Below are 13,076 nucleotides of genomic sequence, written 5' to 3'. Positions count from 1 at the left end.
CAAATCAACAAGGCCGACAGCGTCGCTCAGTTACTTGGTATCGGCCACCAACGGACATTTATTTTTCTTCGTGCTCTTCTCGTGCGTCCCGACTTCAACCATCAAGAAAAAAGGAAGGAGTACTTAAAACAGACCACGACGATCAAGAACGCAGGATCCACAAACACTCGAGAAGAGCTACAACAGCCACGATTCTGCCGACCGAGCGAGCTCGGCAGAATATAGTAGGCCTAGCAGCAACATCGACTCGGCGCACCGTTGCTCCGGCGGTCCTTGGCCAAGACCGTCTGTCCATGACCGGCTGGCCTGCTGAATGGAATATGCCCGCTCGACCCTTGTGGACCCTTACCGGATGAGTAGTTTGATCCCTGAACTAAATTTCAGAGGTCAATATTTTCCCCTTGTCATGTCGATCTCCTTATTTTCCGAGACAGCGGTGACGAACGCTGTCGTCGAAAAGGGACTCTCATTGATTCTATCTCGTTGTTTTGTGTGATATAGAGCTCAAATAAACACCATACGGATTACCTTGGCAACTCGGTATGTACACTCCGTTATTAGTATGCCATTTTTATTCTGACTCGACGCTACGTCAGTGTCGAGCTATAGCAGTTTGTGGGAGCTACGCGATGTCGGTCTAACCTTTCTTTGCCTAGTGTCATGTCAGTATCGAGTTGCAATCGTAAAAGATCGGTCCAGAAGCGCTTACCGAAACGCGGTCTAACAGAGCGAATCCAGCACTTCGATCAAACGCGCGTGTCCGCTCCGAGTGTGAACAGGTATTTGGCATTTGCGTGGCTCTTGCTGACACCCTCGTAGTTCAAACATATCCTTTTTAACGTCGGCTTGCAGCTCGCGACTCGCAGCAACTAATACCGGCCGTGCCAGAAGCATGCTCGGGCCGTGTCGTGCAAAGAGCCGCAACGAGAACGAGCTCACTGTGGCCAACTACACTTTGGCTTTCTCCGCCAAGGCTTTGCAAACGCGTTCAGGCCTAGGCGAATTCTGCCGGCACGCCGTATTGCCGCAGAACGGCGCTGCTATTTTGGCACAAGTGATGTCACGAGAACTTCCCCCCATCCACCAGATAAGAATTTGAAATCGTTTAATTATGTTTAAAATTAGTTCTCCTGTGTTTTACAGCGCAATATTTATATTTCCGAGGTGGTGCCTGTCCCTAGCCCATATTTATGCAACAAGATCGGCGCTAAAATTTCGTTTCACTACCCCTTTAAGCACACCATGGAACTTGTTATTGGCCCCGAACGCGAATTCAAATATTAGTCAACGGATTGATTGTTGACGAGCGCATGCGTTCATTTGACGCAGTGCTCGTGTCCACCGCGGTTCTTTCGCTCGGCTAGGACAACTTTCGTTTTCGGTAGAAAGCCATACTTTACGTGAAGGCCACGTGACATTGGTGGCCAAGTCCGGTCGAGTCGAGAAGGGAAGCAGACGTGAGTTTTTATCTTTTTTTTGTGTGCAAAACTGGAGGCAATAAAACGAGAACGGATTCCTGCTCCGGGTTCTATGAATATTGAAGATTAATATACCTTTTTGGAAAATCACAAGAGACCTCTCAACGAGGGAACATGTGGGGCTGTTGGGATGTATGCTGGTGCCGGTTCGAACGCTTCGTATTGGCGGCGAGATGTTTTGGTGGCGTCCTCCTATGGTTTCCCCTTGTGACGTCATTACATTGCGAACAACAAGTTTGATGGTGTTTGTAATTAGCATGCTGGAAACTTGAAATCATTGCGCTCTGAAAGCAACGCTGCCAACACCGTCAAAATTGAAGCTTTTACGTTAGTCTTATTTCCGTCAATGAGAAATCCTTTGCTGACGTCATATTCAGCATTCGGCCAATCGTGGTAGGCCGATCAGAGCGACGCTATCGATCGCTCACGTCGCCAATATACTGGTTGCGGCACGATTCATTCTTCCTTATCGTTAACATTAAAAATTAAGCGAACGGAAAAGAAGGTTACCACATACTCTGTTTGTTTTGCTTTCCTTCCGGCTTCACTGCGTTCCGAAATCACGAACTGTTAAAACAACGTCAACTTCGTCTTCGCTTCTTGGATAGTTTCAGGTGCCGTACATCTGATCGTCACAATGCGTAAAGCAGAAGCTAGGGGTACCACATATTTCTGGAAAAGCTTATTGGGGACTTCATTTGGAAAAAGCTGGAAAATCATTCAATGGTCCTTTAAGCATCATTCGCAAACTGAAGGCCCGTTCACAGGGTTGCGTTTGACTGCGTTTAGACTGCTTGCGTCGAGCTGTTGCAATGGCGACCCTTATGCCGAGCCAATGGGGAGGGGCTGTGCTGCACGACGCAACGAAGCACAAGTCAACGCCACTGTGTGAACAAGCCTTTCCGTCCCAAGAGGTTGCAAGATATCCGATAGGAAGCAGTCACAAGTGTGTGAGCCAGTCTTTATGCTGTCGAATGTCGCAATCCTGGCAGTTGATTGTAAAAAACAAAGCCGTCGAAAATAGCAAACGGACGCAAGGGATCGCTGTCGTCGAGGCGACCCTTCTCGTGTATTTTGTAGCCTCTGTCGACTGTAGGGATGCAGAACAAACTGCTGTGCCACCGCCAGGATCGCGACAGAAAACATCAGTGATGGGGCGAAACTCCGGAGGTTCGGTTTCTGACTGTTTCGGAAGATTTCAACGCTATCCCGGGAACGCCGGCGCTTGAACCGAACACCACACAAGTTGTCCAGCTATTGATGCGATAAAAACGAGCGTTGTGATTTGTGATAATCGGCTCCCCCTACCTGCATGATTGTCTTGGTCACGTGATGATGTGAATGGGAGTTGTGAAATCGAAACCATTTTTGTCAACGACGCAAAATCTCAATATTTTGTGTCATGCTGCCCGTTATTTTATTTCTCCGTATATCGGATTTTATCTCAAGAAGCCTATTTTGTTATATTGAGTATCTATATTTATTTTATTATTTAATGTGGCTTATGAGATCGTTTTGTTAAAAACGTTGCAACACTCAATAATGTGGTCTGGCCACTCTGGAAACGCTCCGAAACTATCCTAACCTATCTGAAATACACCAAGGTTCGTCCGTTCTTCCGAAAGTTTCCGAAATGCCTGTTTTCGGTCCGAAACCTGTTTCAAAATACGTGTCGTCCCATCACTGCCTTTAACCATTACACTAAAATTATGACGATATCAGGCGAAAACAGACGATAACAAATGCCCATGCGGTCGACACACCACACAGTAAACTTCAAAACACCTATAATGGTGTTTGGAAGGTGTTTCATACCGAATACATCTTTTCAGAGCGCTATATTTATTTTTACAAGAAGTGTAATGTTTTGATACACCTACTGAGCGTGTGAGAGAGGTGTTTGTACACCTTTTGGCGGCTTCGGAAAGGTGTTCAGGAAATATTACACCTTTTACGGAGGAGAATGTGCTTCCGCCTGAAAACACCTTTTTTTTTTTTAAAAGTTTGTCGGAACAGATTATTGAAATAATAGGCCGGTGTCATACTGGGCTCTGAGTATAAGACATGTTTTTGGGAGCGTCGGGGGAGAGGGGCGGAGACCAATCGGTTAGTGCGACCGCATGAAAGGTGGAGGTCTATGTAAAGAAAAAAAAAAAATTAGAAGTGGCTACTATTTCTCGTGGTTTCGGTTGGGGCCTCTAAACCGCGGAGACATCCCATCGTTATTGCTACCGTGCACAAAACTGGATGCCGGCTCAGCTCTGCGACGTGAACCCGGGTCACTTCGAGAGGTCGGTGTTCCTCAACGAGAACGAGGTTGGAAGCAGAGCGCGTCATGTTGAAAAATATTGTTCATCAGCCCCTGATGTCTAGGGACATTGGTGGAAGGACAAGATTGGAAGAGAGTCAAAGAATATTGTAGGGAACTTTTGAGGAGTAAAGTAATTATTAGGGGGGTGCCAACACTCTTGGGATTTGTATCTTTGTGGACAGGAAATGATTCGAGAGAGAAAAACGCAGAGCACATAAGAAGCAAGAAAGGAGACATCAAGAAAATCGGTAAAGACCACGAAATACTAATCATAGGAGATATGAATTCTCACTTGAAATAATTTTATGGTTTCACAGATGCGGCAGGAAGAATATTACAGTAGTTATGCGAGGCCTTAGATCTGGTATTGGTAAATGCACAAATCAAATGTGAGGAAAAAGTAAGATGGGAGAGCATAAACTATTAACCGACAATGAACTACTGTATAACGTCGCACAAATTGTATAACAGAATAGGTTGCATGGGAATAGACGAAGAAGGAATGAAAAGCTCAGGGAGTGACCGTAAGCGAATTAAGGTTAAATTTGGTAGGACACGGCAAGAACCAGAAGCACAAAGCAAGGAGACACGATAGGTTTTAGTGACACACAACTGAAGGAAATATAAAAAAAAAACGAGTTGAGCACACAGTAGCCACGCAAGCAGAGAAAGAGTGGTCGTACAATGATTTAGTAAAAATATTCAGAAAGGGGTTGGAACGAAACCACGCCAGATTTATGTACAAATGCAAACACAGGCCAAAAAGCTGGTGGGATAAGGAAGCCAAATCAACCATAAATCAGAGACAAGAGGCATCCTGGGAGCATCAGACGAGCAAAAAAGAGGGGTACTTCCGCAGAGGAAATATGGGAAAAATGGAAGGACTTCCAGGACTTCACGGCACCGGAGGCGATGAGTTCAAGCTTCCACCGTGCTTCTCAACCACGCCATGGAACTTGTTATTCTCAAGTGATGAGAAGTGCCGTCACAGCACTCACTGGCCACGAACTCGAATTCAAATATTCGTCGACAGATTGATTGTTGACGAGCGCATGCGTCCGAGTTACACAGTGCTCAAGTCCAATGCGTGAGCTGGGTTCGGCTGATGTGCTTTGGCACCGCGGGTGCATCACAGTGAAAGGGCGGGAAACTTTCAAAGGAAAGGAGGTACGAGATAGTTCGCTATGCAAACATTTTCGTACCGAAAAGCAGGCTTTTGGGCTTTCTAAGCTCGTGCACTAGTTTTATTTTGGTGCACTAAACAATATGCGATTCGTAAAATCCCAATTTATCACAGTCGAAAAATCATTTCATGGCCCCTTTAACTCTTCCGTGCAGTGCAACATATGTACTGTCAAAATTTAATGGATCAAATAACCTTGGGTTCTCCCAAATATTTCGGCAACCTTGACTGACAAAGCAAACACCTTAATGAAACTGTTTTTTTTTTTTTTTTTTTTTAAGGAAAGTGAAAGTATATGTATGATGCTTTGAATGTTGTTACTTTTCTTTGTAGGACCATACATTTCTCTGTTGTATCGACTTTTTCTCTTTTAGAAAGCAAACACAAACAGCTTTATAGAGCGATTCAGCGGCATACGACTCTTTGTCTTTGCACGTTACTTCTATCGTTAGTCATGAATGAAGAAAGACTGAAACAATTAAAACAGGGCCAACACAACCACATCTATCGTTAGAGCGCTCTCTAGCAACGAAAAACATTAACTGTCATGTGTAGCTCAAGTGCTCTCCAAGGCTGCGTGTAACTGCTTTCTAAAAGAATTGACACACCAGAGAAATGTAGGCCCCTATAATGAAGGAAGACAACATTGCTTCAAGGGGTGTAACAAAACCCTATGAAAAGGTGCGAGTTATAGACATTCGGATAAATTGCGGATAACACATATATACCGTATTTACTCGAGTGATAGCCACACTATTTATGAACAAGGCCCTTGAGTCTACTTTCCAACAGAACACATATACAGCCAATCATTGCGTTGCGTATAAGTAACATAGCGAATAACCAGATCGAGAACACTATCCTACATACAAATGCAATTTTCACAGATGGTATCTTCGCACGAAGACGTTATCTCTGTCCTGTTAGCAGCTGGAACCATGCTGTTGATCGCGAAAATTGACAATCTGCGTGCTCTGCGGAAAAGCGAACCCTCAGGTTTTCTTCATAAACAGTGCGGCTATAACTCGAGTAAATAAGGCAGGTGTTTTGAATACTGCTGTGGCATCTGGAGCCGTGTTTTCAGACACCGTAGTCCTTTCCGAAGAAGTTGGTCATCGGCTGGACTTGTCGGACACGTACCCGAGCTCCGGGCAGGACTCCGTGAGGAGGATGACGCAGTCCAGGCATCCTTTGGCGGCCGCGTAGTGCAGGGCCAGGGCACCCGTGCGCGACTGCAGCGCCGCCACCGTCGGAGCCATGGCTCCACCCAGCAGCAACCAGCGCACCACTCGCCAACGACCGTGCCTGCGAAGACAAGCAGACGGGTCACTGTAGAACTCACACATTCGCGCATCTCAGTCGCTCTCCCGTTTTCTGCCTCCACGAAACACCGGGGTCACACTGCTCATACATTCTATCAAAAGACAGTCTGCAAACAGGAGTCACCGAAATATCCGTGGTTCGAATGCCGGATTTCAAGTTTCCTCCTTAAACTCATTGCCACGCGGCATTCGAAGCACGGACCCCGCGGTGATTCGCGTTCGAGTCTGTATGCAGACTGTCTTCTGTACGATGTCGTATAAGCAGTGTGACTGGAGGTCTGTTTCTTGTACGGTGTTTTACCAGTGTGACTGGGGCTTATCGTGGGATCCCACTGCGCACAGGTGGGCACGGAGCGCCACTTTCAGAGATCGTTTCCAAACTCCGGTATTATGTACTCCGTGTCTCTTCGAGTCCTATCGCAGCCAACGCTATAGGATTTAATGGAACCGATTGATCAGAGACAAAAGTGCGTCGTCACGGCGCTCATTGTCTTTGCGCGTTTGCTAACCAAGCCTCGAATAATAGCCAACGATGCACCCCCCCCCCCTTTTTTCCCCTGTCCATGGCATCAGTAAACGCACCCTGAACCTGAATCGCCGACCGAACGAATTAGGCACAGTCAGCATAGTGCAACATATTAACACGTGGAGTATAGTGCGACGCTAGCTAGAATAATCGACGCTCGTACGCAAGGATTCTGAAGTCATCGGAGGGATATGAGCGCAGACGCAGATTGGACACGAGACAGCTGCGTCGGCGATCGGCTGGTCCTCGTGTCCAATCCGGGCGTTGGAGGACGCTTGGCGTCGGGCTCGGGTTCAGTCAGCCTGGCGATGCTGAATTCATTCAGTTAGCTAACCTAAAACATCGCGTCATCCTGCGCGACCTAAGACATAATCAGCCCCGGATAATTCGTCTATCGCGTACTAACTACATTGATCGGACGCATCATTTCAATTTGTCTACGTACAAAGTGTTTAGATGGACACTTTCAAGCACTGTCGCATAAAGGATTATTGGGTATGATTATGACTCCGTGACGTTTTAATGCTATCGTTTTTGTCGTGTAATTTTAGCGTGTTATTTTGTTATCTGATATGCTATATCTTCGTCTTCAAATGTAGGGCAGGGCGTCTTCGGGTATTTTCTGCGCTTAAATTATTCATTACATCTAGTATTCGTATATTAGTGTAATATCATTATATTATATGCACATTTTTATTAATTGTTTTTCTTCTGTCACGAACTGCATGCGCGGGGGCTGGGACCTTCGTCAAGCTGCTACTCAGCAGCTTATGGTTCGAGTCGCCTGTCGTAATATAAGATGACGGGACAACAAATAATTTTATTTGATTTGATCTGATTTGATCTGAATTGCCGAGAAGGCGTCATTGCAGTGTGATGAGGTAACGGGGAGGTATATGGGAGGCTGTTCACGAGCTTTGATTATTCAACGTGTTGTTGACTAACGCTTGACGACTCTGAAAAATTTATGAAAGTCCACCCTCAAAAAAATTTCCCCGTCAACATTCCTACAGAGTGTGAGGCCTGCTAGCTAATCATTGCGTCACATACAGGAAATGTAGGGAAATACGAGATCAAAGCGTTTTATGTCACAGAGAAACATAATCCGCGCTGCGAAACCACTATCTTCCTTTGTTTTTTCCCCACTTGAGTCCAAAGCAGCGAACTACCCCTGTAAATCCAAACCACGAACTTTTTTCTTTTAATTTTTTTTATGTTTGTGTCCAGCGGAACTGAAGTTATGTGACCCGTTAGAGGCAAAAAAATTGGCTTGCTCTTTATGTTTATACAGCCTTGATGGAGATGCGCCTCAACGGGTAATCGGTCTCTTAGCTGTAGATGAGAAATTTAGCCAGTGCGGTACAACCGCTAACCTGGGATTTCTAACGCAGTAGTGATCACACGAACGCGTGCCGGTACGAAACTCATCCAGATCGAAACGGGCGGGGGCGGCGGGGATCGAACCCAGGAGGTTCCCAGCGCAAGCTTTCGCTCCACGCTCCGAGCTGAGACGCGTTAGCCCACTCGGCCACTTCCTCCCTTCCGTTAGAGGCAAAAGTTGGAAGCAGTGGTCAATACTTTGGCCAATTAATTTGAAGCGAAGTGTGAAGCGTCGTGTTAAGTTTTCCTGAGCGCATCAGACGCTTAACAAATACGGAGGCATCAGGCCATCTTTTTATCAGTATTGTATTTTGAGAACACACATCTAAAAATGCTTGTCACCACACTTTGCAACAGATCACGCGTGAAACCAACTAATTTTTCGGTCCCAAAATGTACCATGAGTGTTAATTTATGCCTAGCATTTATTTGTTGGACGTTTCGTTGACGACGATTTTAGGAAACCATAAGCGGAAGGCGTTTTTTTTATAATTGTTTCAGTCTAAAAAGTTCGGTCAGCGAATCACGCACTAAGCTGTTTTAGGAGTGAGAACCCGGTGAAGGAAAATAGTCACTGCTGCGGTACGCAAAAGTGCAACAACAAACAATAGCTTTAATTAATAAAAGCGACAGCTCATTAGCCCACCATATTCACGACTCCAGCGAACTATAAGGGGCGCGCTGGTCAGGCAAAATGGCGGACGAAAGGAAGTCATTTTCGCCGTTCAGCACGCGGACCACTATAAATTGCTTGCACTGCAGCGTAAAGTCGGTGTTAGATATGAAAGCAAAGCGATTTTTCGACGGTAGAAACCTTCTTTTAGTCAGTGCGCAGGAATGACACGGCGGAAGATGAAATATAATGACTGGAAACGACGTTTGTTTCAATGCTACCTACGAGAACCAAGAAGTGATAGCCGCCGGCAGAGTTGAAACGACCTTTTCTCTTGAGCTTCGCGGCGTTGCCGCTACGCGGCGTCGATTTCGCTGCAGTTGCCAATATAACGAAAAAAATAAGTGAGAAACAAAAGAAGAATACGATACGCGTCGCTAATTTCTATCGCTTAATTAATTCGAGGTAGTACATGGCAGGCTCGATATACTCCAGAAAAAAGGAGACACAGCACGCTAGCTCGGATACATTCGGACAATTGAACAGAGGTTTACCCTGCCAAACCGGGCTACTGGACGGCCAGATCTCCAAGCCGAACAAAAGGTTTATACAGTTCAAGCCTGCACTGTCTTATTACCGGCCCCTTAAAACGAAGGCGGCGAGCTGAGCGTGCTCCGCGTCGGTTCCACCCAACGCAACTGAGACCTCTTTGCGGAAGGCGCCGGCGCTCCTCGGACAAACAAGTTTCTAGGGCGGTACGGAATTTCCGTGATAGATACACGTCGTGAAGGCTATAGCTCCGACTGGACGCTTATTCTGAAGAAGAAAAAAGAAAGAAACCATCGTAGAAATTAAAAAAAAAGTAGTAGAGATATAACGTTTTATAGCACAAAAAGGAAAGGACCGAACAAGGAACTGGATTATGCGTTTCGTATTTGCATGTGGACGCCTCTGCCTTTGCGTGACAAACTGATTACACCTTAGGTTTTACTTCCTTTTTAATCATACGAGCTGAAGCGCTTTTTTCAAGTATAACCTTCTCAGCTCGAAAGCAAAAGAAAGACACCGCCAAGGAGATTAATGGAGGCGTTTTACTGAGACATTCATTTCTTGTTTAAGCCCTCGCAATTTTTTATGACATCCGTTTCAAAACAACTTTTGTCATGTTTGATTCTGTCGGTTCGGTCGGGCAACACTACCTTTTCTGGGGTGTAAAACACACTTCTTACAAATTACTGTGTACATTCTCTTCACGGAATATTTTATCTTTAAAACACACACACACACACACACACACACACACGCACACGCACACGCACACGCACACGCACGCACACACACACACGCGCGCGCGCACGGACACACACACATACCTACATACACAACATACAGTGGTTTTTGAACAACGCAACTGGGAACGGTTACCAAGTCGTTCAATCGTAATTTGGCGCTCTTTAGCATCTTTTATGAAGCCGCGATCGCCAACATTTTGTCGGATTATATGAATTGACGGTGGATTCCTGACTATAGCAACTGTTTACATGCTTATTTCTTGTGCGCTCCGATAAATACGTTTTTCAGTGCCATAAATGGTTCTTTTCCTCTCGGAGTCGTTACAAAAATAAACTAAAAAGGAAGCTATATACGCCGCTTTTTCGTGCCATCAAATAATCTAGGAAAGGAACGGGCGGCACATTAAACCAGAATATTAGTATAGTCCCTGGGCAGCGTAATAAATGTATGGCGATGGGATATTCGATCACCTTACTAGGGCTCGTCAGTCAATGAAATTGCGGGATCAGGCAGTTATAGCACTGAGTGGGTAATAAGTACAAAGAAGAAAAAAAAAAAACGAAAAGTACGAAGAACGAATTGCTTAATAATTTCCCCGCCAAATCTATCTGGAAAATTAATAAACAATGTTTTTTTTTCGCTCTCCGAATTTGTATCATTAATTATTTTCATTTATTTGACCTTTAAATGCTTACAAACGGATTTACATAAAGGGGGGGGGGGGGGGGTTGCAGATTTTAGTTACGAAATAAGACAATATAAAATACACGCTAGGTTACATTTTCAGACCTTGCCCACCCAAGCGTGTAGGTGTAGAAACGAGAGCCTATAGTGTCACCAGTTCTTCACTCGAAGCAATAAAACGAAACCGAGACCATCGCTGAGGCTCCCAGCAGTAAACATATAAAATCATCATGTGTCTGTTTAATGTCTTCGAAACGAGTTTAAACTATCGCTCTTTAAGCACCGCATTCCGTGCGTCGTAGGACTTCGAAAATAAAAAGCTGCAGATAGTTTTTGTTCGTTTATTTGTATTTATTTATTATTTTTTGCTCTTCAAGTATCCGGGTTTGCGCAGCTCGTGAAAGTCGAGGCCCATCGCCTTTTGTCGGGGCGTCCACCCGAGATCGTTGCGGTATTCTATTGTGTCTCCGGAGCACGCGCGGACGGTCGTTGCGCTGCGCTCTGCCGGCCTTCACGCCGCTTTCACTTACGGATTAGGCGCGCTTACGGCATTCTCCAGGAATGCCCGCGCCACAAGGCGATCTCCGCCGAAGCCCAGGAAGTACCTTTGGGTAACGATTCGTCTCAAGTTGGAAGCCGGCGCAGATACCATTTCCGACCGCCGCTCTTTTCGAGGGCGCATCGTCTCGTCCGCTGGGACCGCGACGGCGTGGCTACGTGTGTGGGCAGAGCCACTATAAATAAGCTACGCGTCATAAAAACGACACTTTGACTATATTTGGTGCTTAAAGTCATTGTTATCAGTCATATATAATAGCGTTGTGTGTGTGTGTTCAGACAGCGGGAAGGTAAACAGCCCTGATGTCACTGAATCCGTATGTTTGCCATTTTGGTTCATGGAATGCTTCAGTTTCTCCTCGACCTCTTCATAACTGCATGGCCGATCTATATTCCAAATGACAGGTTGCTTTATGAAGACGTTTCTTGAATACCGAGATTTTGCACATACCGGCGAAACAAGCTCGCATATTCGCACCGCTACCACATGGGGCGTCGGAGCTTGGCGGCATCAAAAAAGATTTTTTCTGTCTTTACATACGCAAGAGCAACAATACAGTTGTATTCTACCTGGAGATAAGCATGATTCATAATTTGATCGCATGAGCAGTGTCAAAACCGCTTATATTGGCAGGAAACGCTTTCTGTGCGATGATATTCACTGGACGACGCGTATTTGAGGTGACTGCTCACAGCGCATGCTCGGGATGGATTCTTATTTGTGCTCTCCCAAAGAAGACAATACTAATGGTGTACAACCTGCGTGTTGAAAGCATCGTGAAGCTTGCCGTCGACACGTGCTCAGCAGCGGCGAGCTCAACTATGTCCGCGAGTGAATACCATAGCGATCTTGGCGCGATTGGTTCAGAAGGACCCTTTCGAAGCTTCGAAAAATTGACTAGACCGAAATGGCGGTTGCCATGGCAATTGAGACCGATCAACCAATCGCTTTGCGAGGTTTGGTCGTCTGTACGTTAGTATTCCTTTGTGGCTGGCTAGCAGACAGGGACTTTATAATCGGCGTCTTGGCTTAGACCGTGTGAAAGAAAGCCTGCCAAGCGACGCCGAACGCTTCAGATTCGACTTCACGTGCCACTCCGCTCGTGCATTAGCTTTAGCGGTGCTTTATTTCGCACAGTTTCAGCTGAGAGGCTGATTCTAGCAAGCCGGCCTTTGTGTCTCCATTGTAGATGAGAAATTTGTCCGCTGCACTAGCCCGGGGTCACGCGTTAAGCCTGGTTCAGGCAGTTGCGTTTGACTGCGTTGGACTGCGTTGCGGCAGCGAGAAACCAGGACATCCCTACTGCTTATATCGCGTGCCAAGAGGATTCCTTGAATTGGATCCCACGCTTCATACGAAGCACAGATGTGCCGGTGACTCGCTTTCCGTACTCGACACAATGCAGTCAAACGCACTCAAGCGCAAGTGTCTGAACCGACCTTTAGTGGTACATGACCGCATGCTCATAGGCGGCGCTCATCCAGATGGAAACGGAGAGGAATGAGTATTGAGCCTAGCATCCCTGAGCTCTGTATCGCGAGCTCTCGCGCTCCGAGCTGCGGTGCTTTAAGACACTCGGCCACCAATTCCTCCCAGTTATCTGAAGCTTTATTTGGAATCGCAGGGAAAACTTTTTCGTCACACATTTAAACAAAAAACAAAAAAAAAAAAAAAAAAAAAACGGAAACGACGGACGAAGAAGGGGACAAAATACATAACGTCTCAAT

The 13,076-nt window shown here is 45.9% G+C and overlaps 1 protein-coding gene across 1 annotated transcript in view; it reads right to left on the bottom strand.

The window, feature by feature from the left end:
- Nucleotides 1-6,271, bottom strand: part of LOC8026358 (hyphally regulated cell wall protein 3) — a 203,489-nt gene extending 197,218 nt beyond the window's left edge. Inside the window, exon 1 of the mRNA XM_042290878.1 lies at nt 6,113-6,271. Coding sequence (XP_042146812.1) covers nt 6,113-6,231 — 119 coding nt within the window. The 5' untranslated portion in view covers nt 6,232-6,271. The remainder of the gene's footprint in view (nt 1-6,112) is intronic.
- Between the last annotated feature and the right edge of the window lie 6,805 nt (nt 6,272-13,076).

This window comes from Ixodes scapularis, unplaced genomic scaffold, assembly GCF_016920785.2.
Source record: "Ixodes scapularis isolate PalLabHiFi unplaced genomic scaffold, ASM1692078v2 PGA_scaffold1__304_contigs__length_218370807, whole genome shotgun sequence".
NCBI classification, from domain to species: Eukaryota; Metazoa; Arthropoda; class Arachnida; order Ixodida; family Ixodidae; genus Ixodes; species Ixodes scapularis.
The sequence above is the reverse complement of the archived record's forward strand: the minus strand, read 5'-3'. Positions and strand labels throughout refer to the sequence as shown.